Source organism: Nycticebus coucang, chromosome 3, assembly GCF_027406575.1.
Source record: "Nycticebus coucang isolate mNycCou1 chromosome 3, mNycCou1.pri, whole genome shotgun sequence".
Lineage (NCBI taxonomy): Eukaryota > Metazoa > Chordata > Mammalia > Primates > Lorisidae > Nycticebus > Nycticebus coucang.
In genome coordinates, this window is record NC_069782.1 from 125516081 (window position 1) to 125534425 (window position 18345).

Sequence of the window (18345 nt, forward strand, 5' to 3'; positions counted from 1 at the left end):
GAGGCAAAGGAAGTGGGATTTGATGGCAAAAGTAGGGGCGGTGGAGGGGACAGGAGGTGAGGGAAAGGGCAGAGTAAAGTCAAGCTCCTGGGTCTCGGGCTTGACTAACAGAGGAGATGGAGACCCCATCTGCTTAGGCAGGTAATATTGGAGAAAGATCTTTGGGCGTGAGATCCAGAGCTCTGTTTCTGCTCCTGGGTAGCCTTTGAGCTATCCAAGAGCAGACGCCAAGGAGGTGATTGGATAAAGATGGTCTGGGACTGATGACGTCCACTTGGAAGTGTTTGGCCTATAGATGGTATTAAAGCCACTGGGACACATGAGCAGGCAGGGGGCTGGGTCAGAGGCCAAGGCTTCATGGACACCTAAGGGCCTAAGAAGCTGGGGGGGAAGCAGGTGAGTGTATCAACGGCTGCTGAGAGGAGTCTGGAAAGAAATCAGAGTCATCTGATTGATTCCCAGTATGGGGGCTGCTGGTGACCAGGACAAGAGCAGTTTTAGTGGCACGGTAGCAGAGAGATTGCCTTCCATCAAGTGGGTTTTCCTTACTGGGCAGACCTGCATCAGCTGGGGGGCTTATGAAGACTCCATATGCCTGGGCCCCACCCCTAGAGACTGATCGGGGGGTCAGGGCATCCCCAGGGGTGGTAATAAGCAGCCAAGGATGCGAGCTCCTCCTCTAGTCATCTCCTAGACTGTGATTGGTCACCTGTAACATGCCTGGCATGGACGCTACACTCAACAAGGTCAATGTGCCCCTGCCTAGTGGGGCTTCTGGTTCCAGAGACTCCAGAGTGACAGCCCAAACTGAATCTACTAGTGCCTAAGTCACAGTTCAGAGATACCTGTGTTTAAGCCAGAGCTGCCCTACTGGGAGCTGTGTGATCTTAGGCAAGTGAAATAACTTCGTCCAGCCTCAGTATCTTAATCTATAAAATGGGGATGATATACAGTAGGACCTCTGTGAATTGACCACCCAAGGGACTATAACAAACTGTCAACATACGAAGGTGTCAACATGAGGAACTGCTGTTGAGTACATGTGGTGCAAGTCCAGTCTATGGAAATGAGGTCAACTTAAGGAGGTGGTCAGTGTAGGGAGATGGTCAGCTGTGGAGGTTCTACTGTAGTTTACCATGACTGGACTATTTAAATCAGCATAACTAGTACAAATTATGGTTCTGATTTTGCTTGACAAGCACACCTGGACCAGAGAACTGGGTCAAAGAACTCCAGTTCACTGCCCCAGCATCCTATGGTGAGGCTGTGTACGGATGAACAGGGTCAGCGAGGTGCTTTTGATTCTCTCTGCTCTGTGCATTTACAATCACTGACTTGTCCTCCAATAGACACATCTGAGGCATGCTGACATCTTCAGTCAAGGGGTGCCCCTGTCTAAGTGTCTGTATCAGTCATGGTTCTCCGATCACATCAAAACTGGACTCTGTTCAATGTTTTAGATGGGAGAATTTATTGGGTGCGTGTAGTGGTACTCACAGAACAGAGGGCTCTTCCCAGAGAGAAGATAGAGGGAGGTTGCTCCCAAGGCTTCAGCAGCAGGACACTCCCCTGGGGGTATCCTTCCAGAAAAAGTAAGCATCAAAATTCTCAGATCAGGAGATCTTTTCCCCCTGTGATCAGGACTCTATCCCCAGGAAGAAGATCTAGTTGGTCTAGCTTGGTTCATGTGCCCAGAGAGGACATGTCACCTGGCAGACAATCCCCAGTGAGGGTCCCTCCAGTGAGAAGCAGCAGTTCTACAAAACAAATTTGCCACTGTTACCTAAAGCAGAGGGAATGGCTGAAGTGAGACTCCTTTGGAAGCATTAGACCTAAGAATCGTATCCTTAGAAACCAGAGAAGGAAAGCCCTTAGAGGGTGAAAAGTTGAGGTCTCCAATACTGAGATGCTCTGATCATTTATATTTTGGTATCTTTTAAACTTGTATAAGACCAGTTACGCAGATGGCTTTCCAGGCAACATCTGGTCAGCTTAAAAAGCTGGCCCATTCTAGATGATAGGTGGCTGTCTCAGTCCGTTCAGGAAGCTAAAACAGAACTCCACAGACTTGGGAGCTTATAAATAACAGAAATGTATTTCTCACAGTTTTGGAGGCTGGGAAATCCAAGATCAAGGAGCATATCCACTGCCTGGTGAGAGCCTGCTTTCTGGTTCACAGACAGCTATCTTCTCTGTGTCCTCACGTGCTAGAAGCGGTGACCGTCTCTCTGGGGCCTCTTTTATAAGGCCGCTAACCCCTTTCACAAAGGCTCATGAAAGGGCCCTCATGACCCAGCTGCCCCACAGAGGCCCTACCACCACATTTGGGGTTAAGATTTCAGTAAATCTATTTTGTAGGTATACAAACACCGTCTGCAGCAATGGCCTTGCTCTAATTTTTAGAGATATTTATTGAAAATGTCAGTAATGAAGTAATGATGAAGTAAAATAAAACTTTAGAACAAAAGAAAGGATCCTGGTCGTTTCTCTCACAATAAATGTCACATATGAGAGGCATTACCGCTGCCCACCATATTCTAGTTCACCTTGTTTTTAATATGAAGCCAATTAGCCATAACTTGCTTTGGCCAGTGAAATGTGAGTAGACGCAATATGTCACTTCCAGGCAATTTTAAGAGCCAGGGTGTACTTTGTCACCCTCTCTTTCCTCCAGCCATAAAATCCAGCAATTCTCTAATGGTGCTGCTCCATCAGCTAGGTCCTGACTGAGGATGATATGGAAGAGCTTCCAGATAACCAGAAATGAACATGTAGTGTGGACAAGAAATTACCTTTCTTAGGTAAAGTCCCTAAGATTTGGTGTGTGACTTGCTGCAGCGTAAGCTAGCCTATGCTGACTGATGCTGAAGCATTCATCCTCTGGCACCACTCAAGTTCATCATTAGGTCCAGATGATGAACCCTGGCTGGGGATCCATGGCTAGCTAGCTGTATACATATATATGTTCAGTGACTGAAAATGGACAACTATTTAAATCTTGAGACTCTATGTATAACACAAAACAACTGCATGTGTTAAGGGATTTTGCCTTGAGACCAACTGAAGTGTTTATAAAAGCATGATTCTATATCATCCTTCTGTAATATAGGGTGTCCACAAAGGTTTGTGTGCAATTTATTTAAATAATTGCACACAAACTTTGTGGACCTCCTGTATAATCCACAACATTCCAAACATACTTCAAAGCCCCTTTATCTAGTCAACCTGAAAAGGATGTCCTTTCTCATCCTTGTGTTAGAAATGACTGTCTATCAGTCAGAGTCCCTGCAGGAGTCAGGTGATACACTCAATTTACTATACTTGAGAAGGGCTTATTAAAGGGACTATTTATAAAGGTCCCTGTTGGGGGTCATGCAGTACTCAGGGGGAGTGAGATTAGTAGTTTCTTATTACCACCCTAAGGCTGGAAGTGGCAAATGGAAGGCGAGGTGGCTACCTGGGCCCGGAGAGAGAGGGGGCCACCTTATGAGGACTGTGACCTTTGGTCTTGCATGTCAGGTACAGTCCTCAGAGGCATGGCATGGTCAGGTGGAGAAGGGTGGAGCAGGAGCTGAGGGGCAATCGGAAGATGTCTACCCATCTGGAACTACTGCAGCAGCCATCTTCACAACTAGGTTAGCAGATTTCCAGCTCGTTTTGGTCCAAGGAACAGGACAAGTTTGAAAGCCATTTTTAGCTTGGCTCATGACTTTCTGGGTCCAAGAGTGAATTCTGCTCTGGATTTAGACACTTGGATACTCACCAGAGAGTAGAAGGCCACAGAGAAGGACCCCCTCTTTATATCCTCCCCACGCTCTTACGGTGCAGGAAAAAATAATCATTAAGAGGACCCATCTTGTTTGAACTAGCAATACAAACCCAGAACGCATCCATAAATCCACAGTCTTTAATGAAACCACCCTTTCTAAACAAAGACATGTTAGCTGCTCTCCACATTCTCTTTGAAACTGACGTTGTTTCATGAAATGTAAAATGACACAAAATTAAAAATGCCCATATATTTATAGATAACATTTTAAATAGCTTTTTTCTTTCTTTCTTTTTTTTAACGAAACCTTTTAGGCATTTGAGATTACTGTTCAGAAATTCAGTCCACAGCTTTAAAAACATCTGCTGAAGACAAGGATACATTTGTTCACAAACTCAATGCTAACAATACCAAGAATTATTTGAGTTATCAAATGCACCTTATCAATGGAAAATCCTAATAAGAATCTGCTCATTAGCAAGATTTTACAAATTATGTAAAGTGGCTGAGCAATTTGTGAGTAATAGGAAACTTTAGAGGGAAATAGTGAAATAAAAATAGAGGGAATAATGAATTAATGAACAGCCTCACTTTCTCTGTTTGGGGAAATTCTGCTTACTAATGTTAATTCCAGATTTTATCCTGCCCTGTGATCCAGGTTCTAGCTTCTGATGGAGCAGATTAAACTAGACTTGGACCTGGCTGCACCCCACATGCTTCATCAGGTGGTTTGCCCTAAGATAGTTCCCTGAACTGAAGCTACTCTTGCAGCTCTGTGTCATCCCCAAGGCCTGGCACCCAACTAAAGGACAAGGCAGGCTGGACCGACCACCTTCCTCTACCTTCGTCCTCTACTTTGAGGATGTGTGTAGGTCACTCGGTGATTGGAAGTGCTGAGGCAGGGGCCTGGGTCTGTCTCTTGTGAAGCCAGCCTTGAGGCTGTCTGCAGAACCCACACCATGCACAAATCTCCACAGCTTGTCTTTTCTGGGAACACGTCACTCACAGAAAGCCTGAAGAAAGGTTTTCATAAGGGTTCATTGTTGCAAATTGGCCGTATGGTGATAGCTGCTGAAGCTGTGTGCTTATAAAAAGATAAAGAAGAGATAAAAAAAGAAGAGCCTGTGGCTCAATCAGTAGGGCGCCAGCCCGGTATGCCAAGGGGGGGGGGTTCGAACCCGGCCCCAGACAAAATGCAACAAAAAATAGTCGGTTGTTGTGGCAGGCACCTGTAGTCCCAGCTACTTGAGAGGCTGAGGTGAAAGAATCGCCTAAGCCCAAGAGCTGGAGGTTGCTGTGAGCTGTGATGCCATGGCACTCCACCGAGGGTGATAGAGTGAGACTCTGTCTCTAAAAAAAAAAAAAAGAAGTATCATTGTTTCACCGGGGCAGCAAATGCTGAGGCAGAGCCCACTGCATTTCTGATTCCCCTCCCACTCCTCTATGGAATTCATTACTCTTATTTTAGACCAGAGGTTGAAACTACAGAGTTTTCATTTCCTTGGAGAATGACCCTCAACAGCTACCTTAATTATCCTGATTTCAGTTCCTGCTCTGACAGACAAGATAAGACAAAATAAAACCTCAGAAAATACAAAACTCAGAGAAATGGAATCTGCCCTACCAGGCAGGTGAGGTCTGAACCATGAGAGAAGAGGCTTCATTTGGGTCATCAAAGCTCCTCCTGGGCAGGATCTGCCACCGACCACAATGTGAGAATGGAGGCTGGACCTGGGCAGGATCTGCCACCGACCACAATGTGAGAATGGAGGCTGGACCTGAGCAGGATCTGCCACAGACCACAATGTGAGAATGGAGGCGGGACCTCAACCCAGGGCCAAGAACAGCCAGAACAGAGCTTGGGGACAGGAGAGGCCAGTCCCGGAGGGCTGCACAGTAAAGCTATGACCAGTGGGCTGGCATTTGTCACATTGCATTGATTAAGGCTTTGACAGCTGATCCTTTACACACATATCTATATACAGACATATATTATTATTAATTATAATACTTTGATTTTTTTCTGTTTTTAGGAAAAATATTTCCATGCATTTTTTGACCTTTCTTTGTATTACCCTAGTTTTTACTCCCATCAACCATTTTAATTAGATACAGTCCTCTGGTGGCATATTCTGATATTTGAAAAATATAACATTTAACCTTTTACAGTTTGTCTAAAATGATGTTGATTCACCCCAAAGGAATTCTAGGGCTTGGGAGCTCTCTTGGCTCTAGCCAAAAATACTCACATGCCACCCTGTGGTCAACACAAACCAAACAGGACTTATGGTTATGTAAACATTATTTTAAAATTATTCCAACATAAATACTCTTTTAAAGCTAACATACCACAGCTTTTAGCTCATAATGCCCATAGATGCCTTAATGAAATGCCATTCAAAACTACCTCACTGCTTAAATTATACCTTGAGGTGCTAAAATTATGTAAACATCATCTTCTACACTTCTCTAGAACAAGTGCCAAGTGTTGTGAATTTTGATTGCAAGTTGGTGATTGAGTACTACTTCATTGGACCAAAGTTACCAATGCACTCTTTAACCCAACTGGTTACGGGAAACTAGTCACAAACTGACTTGCCCCACAGAGTGATGATTCTTACATAACTTATAATTAACCAGTCTTCAACAGTGTTGACCCCACGAGGGACCTTAATTTGTCCCTCGTGAAACATCTTTGCACATCTTGTAAGTGCAGTTTGAATTAGTTGTTGAGTTCACCACCATAAGCACTTTCAAAGCTGGAAGAAGAAATGTTCTTTGAAGCCTGTGGAATCCCATGCACAGGTAGAGTCAGCAAGTAGTGAGATATCAGGATGAGCTGGGCTGCTTTCCTCTAAGCAAACAGGACTCTTACCAGCAAACATCCTGCTAAATTTATAGTGACCTCAAACTCCACGATCGATAACATTGTAGCCAGAACCAAAAGAATATTTTCTCCTTCTTTTTGGCCAAACATTTGTGTACTTTTAACCAAATATATACCTCTAAGACTGGCTTTTTTTTTTTTTTTTGAGTTTTTGTTTGAGAAAAATACTGTACACTGATTTAGGGCAGAGTTGCAAGGTGCTATTGGTGTAAAAACATTCTTAAGCTCTTGTCTTTCCAGAACATGAGCATTATTTCTTCATGTGCAGGGCATCCTGGAACTTGGTACTGGTGTATCGGGCATGAAAGCCTTTCTTGTTGATGGTGTCGTCTGTGTGGAATCGAATCATTAGGGAATCCCCTGCAGAGTAGATTTCTTCTAATGGCTGAGGAAAGGAGAAAGGAAAACCAGAAAGACTTCAGCTGTGTTTAGAGTATAAAATGAAGATGACAGGACTTTATGTAAGGACATAGGATGGTGATGTTGTCATGAGGTGGCCCTGGCCCCAGAGACTCTGAAGGACATCAAAACAAGCTCCTTTTCAAAAGAAAGCATTGCAAATTCTGCTTTGGAGAGCTTCTGTGGTCCCACTTTTCCATAGATGATTCCAGCTGCATAGTTCATAGAGAATCTATTATTTGTTAAGGGTACAGGTGGCTCAGGGACTGTGATAAACATGTCCAGATCTTTTCTCATGTAAACTTTACAGCAGCCTTCTAGGCCAGGTACTGTCTCCATTTTATAATTGAGGAATTGGACACTCAAGTTCATGCATGTAGGCAGGGCCCAAACTCAAGTCCTTTTGACTGTTCAGTATGAATCACCCAGCTCTAGGGTTTTCATTGTGATGTGTCTCCTGGGAGACCAAAAAGAAAGACCCTTGTTCCCTGTCTTGTCCAAGGACAAAAAGTAGGGGAGAGCTACCACATGTGCCTGAAAAGTTTTGTCGGGTGGTCTGTGAACGGGAGCCAGGTTCTGAGGATGCTGCCTGCCAGATTCCAGTGGAGCAAAACTGCTCAGAACTCTCCAAGGGGTTCCTCACCACAGACCCCACAGTGGGAAAGGCTTTATCAAAGGCAGTGCACTAGTTAAGTCACACTTTGTCATTCTTGCTTTTTTAGAAGGCAAGAGAAGATGATGGGGAATTATTCAAAGACATATTTATGCCAATTTGAGTTTCTGTTTAGCACAGGAAACGTGACTCCGAAACATGGCCCATAGCAAAGAAGCTTGGGTGACCAGTCCTACAGGCAAAGGCAAGGGGAAGGCTGGAGCCCAATGGGCAGTGTCCAGCATGTACAGCCTGGGAGTGACCAGGACACTGTACTGGCTGGTTCACGTACTTACGCTGAGCACCAGCTATATGCCAGGCTCCATGCCAGGTGCTGGAGAAGCAGTGAAGAAGGCCTGTCTGCTCTCAGGGGGTGCCCAGGAAAGAGACCATAATGAGAAAAGTGATAATGACCTTAAGCATAACTATTGCATATGTAGTGAGAAAATAATTCATAATTTTCCTAGGCATCTGGTTTGCTTAGGGAGAGAATAGTGAATGTAGGGGATACACAAAAGCATAATTCAATAATAATTTAAAAGCCTGAAGGCCAAATAAATACGAGGGAGGGAAAAATTCTTTGCAAATACATGGGGAAAGTTCTCAAAGGACAAGTGCTGGCACATAGCTGACTTTAGCATGAGGCCCCATGGACTGGTCCCCGGCTGCCTCCGCCCTCCCTCCACGGCTCTCCTGTTGAGCAGGCCTCCTGGCTGCCGCTCGTAGTGGCAGGGGCGGCCAGCACTCCACCCCACGTGTGTCTGACCCTGCAACTTGGGCTCTGAATCCCCTGCCTTGCCCCCCACCCCCACCCCGCCCCGCATCCCTGGACTCACCCCAGAGCCGCAGAAGCGGCCCAGCCTGGGCGCTGAGCTGTCGTAGCCGTCGTAGGCTTCCATGTAGTCGTAGCCGCACTCGGCCTCCTCCTCCACCTCGAAGGTCCGGAAGATCAGCTCCACACCGAAGCCGTCCTCCGCCACGATCACCCAGTCGCAGCGGGCCTGGCTCGGGTAGTTGTTGTCCCCAAACTGGGCGTGGGAATAGAGCTCTTTGGTCTGCACTTCAGCCTTCAGCCTGCCCCCGCACTCTGGAGCAGAGAGAGAAGCCTGCTGCCCCCCTGCGCCGCACCCACGGCCACCCCACCGCGTCCCGGCAGCTCTCTGCAGAGCCTGGTGCGCGCCCTGCAGAAGAGGCCGGGCAAACTCTCACCCCATTCTACAGAGGAGTCAACAGAGGCCCCTGGCTCTGAGGTCAGAACTCGCTGGTGGCCGGGGCTCCAAAGCGGCTTATGGAAGCCAAGTTGCCGTTTCTCGGCTTGGGCCACACAAGACCTCTGGGAACACCTGAGCATGCAACTGATAAGAGCTAGCTGTTCCCCCAACGCCCTCCCAGCCCCGCGCCTTTTCCAGTCATGGAGATATGGAACCCATGGATGGTTTCCCTGACAGGTCGCTGAGATGTGGCTAGATCTTTACCACTTCACTCCCTGGAGGTCCTAGAAGCATCTGGAAGGTCTCATGACCACCTGACTGATTTACTGTAATTCATAATTTCGGCCAACAGAGGGCGATAAAAGCACATTGGAACTGCAGGTCGGTCGGCTCTCAGCCTGGAAATCTCAGGGTCTACCTGGCTGGCTCTTGCATCTCCTAATACTGACTACAAGACAACAGATAAGCTGCTCATCAGCCTGTGAGCTTTTACTCTGTAGCCTTTGCTTCTGGTATTTTACTAAGACAGCAGCCTGGGTCCTATATATGTGTGTGTGTATGTATGTGTATATACTATATATATGCACATACAGTACATATAATATACATACTATATACACACATACACTATATATACATACATATATATATAATGTCTTGACCATTTGAGTTCACACTAAATAAAATGGATGAGACTTATCAAGACCTATTTCTGTCCCCAGAAATTCTGCAGACTCCTGTACAGCCCATCTCCAGTGTGCTGCCAGCCCCCAAGGGCCCAGGGGCTCACCCTAGAGTATATTCTGTACCATCTGGTCCTAACCCTCCCCAGCAGCCCTGCGGGAGTACCTGTCCCTGCTTGGCCTAGACCTACTCTACTGCCCACATCTGAATCCCACCTGTGCTTTGGCTCAGAATTTCTTTCAGCTCCGACCTGTCATCAGGAAATTTCAAATTCCTGAGATGCAGGTAGCAGTGAAATAAGCACCTAGAGACCTATGTTCCTGGTCTCTGCAGGGACAAGGGGCAAAATCACCTATCAACAGCTCTCAAAACTTCTCTGGGGGGAGCTGAGTTTGCCCCAAGGAGCTTGAGAGGGCTCCATAAACCACAAAGTATTTTCCGCTAGGAATGAGCAAGCGAAACTGCCTATGGATGCTGGCTGTCGTTTTTCTTAACCTAATGCACAGGTTCTGACTCTGAAAAAAAAAAAAAAATTGGAGGGAAGGGGCTGCTAAAAGTATCCAGGGTCCCATGACCATGATCTCAGACTCAGCATTGCAGGAGTAGAGTGGGCCTTAGCAGCCACCAGCTCTGCCAAAGAGACACGATCTATTGCCAGGATCGAAAGGTCAAATTTGCTGCCATGGGCTCCAATCCCTGGTGGTAACATTTTAATGAACAGACCCAATTTTCTTACTGACATTCTTATTTTTAACAAAGTAGGTAATCTAAGTTAAAAGCATATACATATTCCTTCAAAGGACCCAATAGAGGTCTGTACATTTTGAGTGGAGGATAAAAATAATAGAGAACAGAAATATTTTTTGTTTTCCAGACCTGGTCCTTAGAGTGACAAAAGGGCTGCTCTCCACCATTCAGCTCCCAGACATTTGGATTTTATAGACCAAGGCAAATACATTTTTAAAAGGGAGGAAGTAAAGAAGTAACGGAGGAAAGAAATGGGGCATAAGCAAAGGGGCGCCCACTTCAAATTTTGTCATTTAAGGAGATTAAAAGAAAACAGACTTTCTCCCTATGGTTGCTGATGTTTCATTTTAACAGGGAGGTCTTATCCTGTACCTTCCTGCCCTCGCTCTCTCTCTTCCCCTCTCCCCGGACAGAATCCAAGACAGACCTATCCCTGCCTTCACCACCTCTGCCTCCTGCCCAGGTGTTCATCAGCAGGAGGCCAGTACCCTGGCCCCAAATACCTGTGCTGTGCACAGCCTGGAAGCCCTTCCTCTGCACTGAGGCGTCCGAATAAAACTTGAGAAACAGGCTGCTGCCGGAAGCCACCACGGGGTCTGGTTTCTTGCTGCCACAGAAACGGCCCAGGATAGGGGCCAGGCTGTCAGGCCCGTCATACATTTCCAGGTGGTCATAGGCACATTCCTGGTGCTGCTCGATCTCAAACTCATTAAAGGCCTGCGGGCAGAAATGCAGTAAGTAAGGTGGTAGGACCGCCTCCTGGGGGCTGGAGAGCGGGGAAGGCAGTGCGGGGGTGTGTGGCCATGATGACGCTTGGGGACATGTGGCCCCCAGAACAACCCTGTGAGGTAGTCACATGAGCTACTGCTGCGATGATCACTTTGCAAACGAGACAGTGGGGGTTCAGAGAGTTTAAATGCTTGCTGACATCTTGACAGCCCAGATCTGTCTTCCTTCATCCCATCATACAGTCTCTCCCTCACTCTGTATTAAGAGCCAGCACTGGCCAAGGGCTCACTCTGTGCTGGCAGCTGCTTTAAGTGCCTTACAAGTATTGCCTCATTTAAACTTCACACCCTGAGCATGGGTCTAATCCCTGCTTTACAGCTGAGGAAACTGAGGCACAAACATATCAGATGCCTTGCCCAAGGTCACACACTGGTAGAGTTGGGCGGTAGCCCAGCCCCTCTGGCTTCTGAGACCCTGTGACCTGTGCAACCCTTCTGTGCAAATGGTATAATAGGTGTTTGTGAAGCACACACCACTCTGTGTTGCTTGTGGTGGCCGACATTTGTCAGCTGTTATTTCCATGCCAAGCATTTAGGGGCACTTTCTCATTTAGTTCTGGTAATGCTGTCAGAGAAGAGCTATTATTGTTTCCAACACGCAGAAGAGGAAAGTTGTTCTTAGAGACATTCGCTGACTTGCCCAAGCTCATGCAGCTAGAGGCAGACGAAGCTGAACTTGACCCCAGCCAGTCTTCTCTGCCCACACTGCTAACCATCACCAGGGGATGCTGCCTGCCTGCCTCCTGTTTCCCAGTACTGTCTTCAGCTCCAGGGGACAGGCTTTTCAAGCCCTCAAATATAGGCTTCTCAGATGCTGGGTAGGTGACTGATGTAACCCATGGTAGCAAAGGAGATGGGACAAGGTGAGTGGGGACTGTTAAATGAAGCCTTGGTTCTAATGACAGAGCAGGGAGAGAGGACTTTAGTTGGAGGTGGGGAGATCTCAATTCAAAAGGGGGAGGCTGGGGAGGCAGAGATGGAGGTGTGAGGGGAAACAGAGGGACCAGGGCAGTGCAAGCTGTCACGAGAATGCCCAACACACCCGAAATGGGCAAAGCTCTCATGCCTATGAGGAAGGAGCTCTGGAGCCAGGGTGATGGGCAGAGACACTGGGCAGGACAGGAAGGGGAGAACAGGGGCATGGGGTGCCCTGTCGCTGTCCCCATGCAGTGAAACACCAGCTTTCTTGATTATTCAGCACATGTCCTATGGTAGATGGAGCATGGTCAATATATCCCCCACCCTTCTCCCAAGGAAACGCCCTTCAGAAACTTAAAGTATATGCTTCCCAGGAGGCAGATTGTGCACCCCTGTCCCCAGGGTGAGACGCCCTCACAGTCCTCAGAGACTGATGCTGCCATTGCAAACACGTTCCAGCAGAGGGCAGTCTTGGAGAAGGAGTGTCTTTCCTTATGGCGCTCTCTAATCTACCCTCACCCATATTCAAGGCTGTCGGACCCATCCAGGATAGCACCTTCTAGCAGAGCAACAGTTCCCCTCAGGGCAGCCCATGCTTCTGAGGTGCCTGCTGTGGTCAGGGGCCCTGTCTCCTGCACCCCTCCATGCCCCAGAAGCCCATTCACGTGCTCTGCTCCTCACTCGTTCTCACCATAAACACCCTCACAAGTCCCTGCGCGTCCTCTGTTCATTACCACTCCCCTCCTTTGTTCTCGTCCATTCTCCCTGAATTAGTGGTCCATAATCCCCAGGGCCAGTCTCACTCCTGTCCATAGTCAGAACAACCCATTTGAAAAAAATGTTTGTCTGCCTGGAGTACAAGTTCTCCAGCAGGCAAGAGGGTTTGTTTTATTTTCCCGCATCTGGGAGTCCCTGGGGACTGAGAAATGAGACATATATACAAGAGACTCATTTCTCCTTTGAAATAACTGAGCGTGGTGTACAGACCACACATCACATGGGTGACTTTAGATAAAGGCTTGAGAATGTTTTTTATGGCCAGGTGCGGTGGCTCACACCTATAATCCTAGCAAGGAGGCCAAGGCACAAGGCTCCTGTGAGCTCAGGAGTTCAAGACCAGCCTGAGTAAGAGCAAGACCCCATCTCTAGAATATAGGAAAAATTAGCCAGGTGTGGTTGTGAGTGCCTTCAGCTACTCAGGAGACTGAGGCAAGAGGATCACTTGGACCCAGGAGTTTGAGGTTGCTAGGAGCTATCAATATAAGGACAATGACACCACTGCACTCTAGCTGGGGCAACAGAGACTGTCTCAAAAAAAAGAGAGAGAGAGAGAGAAGTCTTTTATATTTAAGAGAGAATTAAAGAACTTAGTCTCCTATTGGTAACAGAAAAAAAATGTGACTTGTAAAATATGAGTAATAAGATTCCTTTAGAGTAGTTTGAGTAAGAAAAAGATACGTTTTCTATGTGCATAAATGCTCATGATTGTATGTGCATAGAAATTTTCTGGAAGGATCATAAGAAAATGTTCAAAGTGGTTATTTCTAGAGTGGGAATGACGGACCTGGGGACTTTCAATTTCCACTTTCCAACCTTATGTACTGGCTACATTTTTTTTTTTTTAAATCTTGAAACTGAATTGTCTTGTAAAAATTAAAACCAGAATCTCACACAGCGCCACATATCTGTGTGGTGGATGCCGGCTCATTCTGGTACCACTGTGAACAGGTGTCATTTCTAGAGCTTTTGAGCACTCTCTCTTTTAATCTGCACACCAGCCCCTGAGGTAGGCTTCATTAGCATCCCCACTTTCCAGATAATGAAACTGAGGCCTAGAAATGTTGAGTAAATCCCTTTAAGTTTCAGAACTGGGAATTGGCAAAACAGAGACTCAAACCCATGTCTGTATGTTGCCAAAGTCCATGTTCTCAATAAACTACAAAAATGACTCACAAGTTTCACCCTGTGGCCAGCAGTTGAAGAGATGTTCCAGGTACACTCCCTCCGGCTGGGGTATTTGTCAGGCCAGTTGGGGCTCACCAGGGTGCCCTCTGCACTGCTGATCTTGTGTGCACAGCCAGCTGGGGGTGAGGGGGGCACACAGACAGACAGAAGTAATTCCCTTGTGGCAGCACCAAAGGCATTCTAGGGGCGGCTCCTCCCCTTTGCTTAACTCTCAGGGTCATTATCAAGCATGGGGGTAGGATCAGCCTGAATCGAGTGTCCCCTGGCAAGGAGATATTCAGAAAAGTATACCTGAACTGGCTTTTCTGCCTTCCTGGATATCATCCTTCTTACTATTTATGATTTCTATTCACATTGCGGTCATCACCATAAATATCACAGAGTTGGTTGTAAGAGCACAAGCTTTGGGGGCAGATGGACCTCAATTCAAGTCCCAGTTCCACCAGGTCCAATCAGTGGCACTCTGGGCACTTATGTAAGCTTTGGCATCCTTATTTGTAAAAGCATGCCCACCTGGTAGGGCTGATACGTGGATTAAATGAGATAGTTCTTGGGAAAGGCTTAGCGCAGGCAAGGCCCATAGAACGTGGTTAGTTCATGCTGGCTAACACCATGCCTCTGTCTATGCCAGGGCTGTCCAATCTTTTTTCATTTCTGCCTCACAATGGAAGAATAAGAGCTGTCTTGAGCCACACAGTAAATACACAAACACTGATGAAAGCTGATTAGCAAACAAACAAACAAAAAAAAAAACTGTCCGTGCATACTTTTTGTGGTATCTGACACCAGAAATACAAAAAATCAGCATGCAGCCTGTGGTCAGACACCCCTGCTCTCCACATTTCTTCTAGTTTCCCAAAACAGTTTCCTATGCAGTCTACCGAGTTTGGTCTGGTTACAGTGCTGTTAGCCAGGAGTGGGCCCATGACTTGCTCACTGCCCAGTGTCTTGGACAACAGTAGGCGTCTGTCTTCCTCTGTGTTGGGTGCTGTTGTCAGTATTTGCCATGCATCCTCCCATGTAGTCCTTCCCACTTTCCAAATAAGAAAATAGGTTTAGAGAGGGTAAGCCCCTTGCTGGAGAGGAGTGGAGCCAGGACTCTAACTGGCTGCCTGGTTTGACTAATGCCGTAACTTGTTGATAAGCAAGCACACTGAACTGTATAATGAACAGCACCAGCCAAGTCTCTTGACCCCAAACTGTTTATCTCAGAGAAGGGGCATGTGTCTTCCACGCCTTCCCCAACCCTTGATTTTCTTTGCAGGGCTCTGTGGCTGGGGCCATGATCTGGGGGCCAGTGTGTTTATCACAGATTCTCAGACTTCACTGAGCAGGGTAAGAACAGGTGGAAGGTTTTTTCCAGAATGACTGGCTATTAAAAGCCATCTGGCCCTAAAGAACGCCTAGTAGTGAATGGAGCAGGGAGTAAAGTTTTCTCCCAATTCCATTTTACTATGAGACCTGCATATGGTAAACAGTATGCAGGTTGACTGATCTGTATTGACATTTGAATGCATAGTATGTGTCAGACTCTGAAATACTTTCTAGGCATTCTTTTAATCCCCACAAAGACTTCAAGAAGAAGGTGTGCTTAGCCTCTTTTTAACAGAAGGGGAAAGACCCAGAGAGGTTAAGAAACTAGCCCAAAGTCACATAGCTAGTGAATGGCAAATTCAAGATTTAGACCTGGGTACTTCTTATCCTAGAGCCTGCAGGCTTAACCACTTTCCATAAATAACTCAACCGGGAGCCCCAGAGGCCCCCAGGTGCCTCCAGAAAGAAGAGGATGCCTTGGGGCAGCAGTTCTCACCCTGTGGGTTGCGACCCCTTTGTAACAATGAAAATACATCCTGCATATCAGATATTTACATTACAATCATAACAGTAGCAAAATTACAGTTGTAAAGTAACAACAAAAATAATTTTATGGTTGGGGTCACCACAACGTAAGGAATTGTATTGAAGAGACACAGCATTAGGAGGCATTAGGAAGGTTGAGAACCACTGCCTTGGGGAAAACTGCTGTCCAGCAGGGGGGCCAAAGGGAGTCTCTAGAGGAGGAGCACAGATGCTGAACCTCCCTGCTCAGAGGTTCCAGCTTGGTGGCCTGAGGTAGCCGGTGGCAGGGCTCCTCAGCCACCTGCCCCGGGGCACACTCACACAAGCATGCACAGAGGGGCATGGGGTCACAGCATCCCACAGATGTCCAGCTCACCCTCTTTACAGTCATGTCCATTGTCATGGAGCCGGTAGCCATTCCTGCAGCGGCACAGGTAGCTCCCGAACGTGTTGACGCACTCGTGCTGACATCCGCCGTTGTCTTCGGCACACTCATCCTTGTCTGGGGAGATCAAGGGACTCTCCTAAGAGAAAGCACCAACTTGGGCACATCCCTTGAAGCTCAGAACCCTGCCCAGAAGTGGCCTCCTCCAGAAAGCCTTCCTGATTGCCACCCTGCCCTGATTGCACCCTTGCTGGTGGGTAATCACCTCAGTTTCCCAATAAGAAAACAGGTTTAGGGAGGGTGTCATTTGGCCCATCATCCTAAAGCACTGTAATGTGTATGCATTCTGTGCCCTGCTCCCTGCCGCACACAAGAAGCTCCCTGAAGGACAGGCTAATGTTAGTAACGACAGTAACAATGATAAAAATAATTGCCACTATTGCGTATTGACTATGGCAGCAGTTCTCAACCTGTGGCTCCCGACCCCTTTGGGGGTTGAAAGACCCTTTCACAGGGGTCACCTAAGACCATCCTGCATATCAGATATTTACATTACGATTCACAATAGTAGCAAAATTACAGTTATGAAGTAGCAACGAAAATAATGTTATGGTTGGGGGGTCACCACAACATGAGGAACTGTATTAAAGTGTCACGGCATTAGGAAGGTTGAGAACCACTGGACTGTGGGATAAGCACTGCCCCTAGGCACTTTCTATATATTGTCTAAGTTAATTCCCACCCAGTCTTAGGAGGGAGATACCTTTATGCCCATTTTACAGGTAAGGAAACTGAGGCTGAGAATGGCTAATATGCTCAGGGTCTCTCAGTGACCAACAGTCATGTGTGGCTGAGCTGGAGGCCTGGACTCCTGCCTGTGACTCTACACCACCCCCTGACCAAGAGGCGTGTGTGGCTGAGCTGGAGGCCCAGACTCCTGCCCTGTGACTGCACCACCTCCTGTGTCAGGGGTGGGTAAGTGCGTGGGCCGCAGGCCAGACCATGAGGGCTAGCCCTACTCCACCACTGCCAGTTCTGTGGCCGTGGGCAGTTCCTGACCTCTGCAGCTCAGCTGCCTCACTGTGAAATGCAGAGTTATGGTACCCTTACTTCATAGGGTTGTTGGGAGGCGTGAATGAATTAGCACAGGTAAGGCGCTTAGAACTGCATCTAGCCCGCAGTAAGCATGGCCCTTAGAATACTTATGATGTATGAAGTCCAGTGTTGGCTCTTGTCACCCTAGTGTTCTGTGGCTCCAGCTGACACGTGTGCAACCCCTGCTAAGCCAGCTTGTTCCTGCAGTAACTAAAATCAATCTCCCTTCTGCCTCTTCCCCCCCCCAACTCCCGCCAGTGACTTCAGGGGTCGGTTCTATCTCCCTCCCCTCTCTACATCTTCTAGCCCTCTGTGGTTAACACTGTAGTATTTTAGCTTCATCCATTTATTTCATGAGGACAACTAAGAGCCCTTCCAAAACCCTTAAAGCAGAGGTTCTCAACCTTCCTAATGCTGTGACCCTTTAATACAGTTCCTCATGTTGTGGTGACTCCCAACCATAAAATTATTTTCATTGCTACTTCATAACTGTAATTTTGCTGCTGTTATGAATCGTAATGTAAATATCTGATATGCAGGATGGTCTTAGGCGACCCCTGTGAAAGGGTCGTTTGACCCCCAAAGGGGTTGTGACCCACAGGTTGAGAACTGCTTCCTTAAAGAATACAGAAGCGCCCTTTGATTCTTTTTTTTCCCCTGTGGCTCAGTGGGTAAGGCACCAGCCTCATATACTGAGAGTGGTGGGTTCAAACCCAGCCCCAGCCAAATTGCAACAACAAAAAAAATAGCTGGGCGTTGTGGTGTGCGCCTGTAATCCCAGCTACTCGGGAGGCTGAGGCAAGAGAATCGCCTAAGCCCAAGGATTTGGAGGTTGCTGTGAGCTGTGACAGACCCCACAGCACTCTACAGAGGGTTAATAAGTGAAACTCTGTCTCAAAAAAAAAAAAAAAAAAAGAAAGAATACAGAAGCAAGTTAGCTGCCTCATGCCGGCCATGAAGCTCTTCTCTCTCTGTCTTCCTCCCGGAGTCCTCCTGTGGGTGACAT

General features: G+C 47.2%; 1 protein-coding gene across 1 annotated transcript in view; it reads right to left on the reverse strand.

Annotated features, from left to right (window-relative positions):
* Window positions 1-6834: 6834 nt before the first annotated feature.
* TLL2 (tolloid like 2) overlaps window positions 6835-18345 on the reverse strand; it is a 148010-nt gene continuing 136499 nt past the window's right edge. The window contains exons 17-21 of the mRNA XM_053584534.1: window positions 16236-16361; window positions 14009-14136; window positions 10853-11066; window positions 8544-8794; window positions 6835-7041 (exon numbers count right to left, since the gene is read on the reverse strand). Coding sequence (XP_053440509.1) covers window positions 6907-7041; window positions 8544-8794; window positions 10853-11066; window positions 14009-14136; window positions 16236-16361 — 854 coding nt within the window. The 3' untranslated portion in view covers window positions 6835-6906. The remainder of the gene's footprint in view (window positions 7042-8543; window positions 8795-10852; window positions 11067-14008; window positions 14137-16235; window positions 16362-18345) is intronic.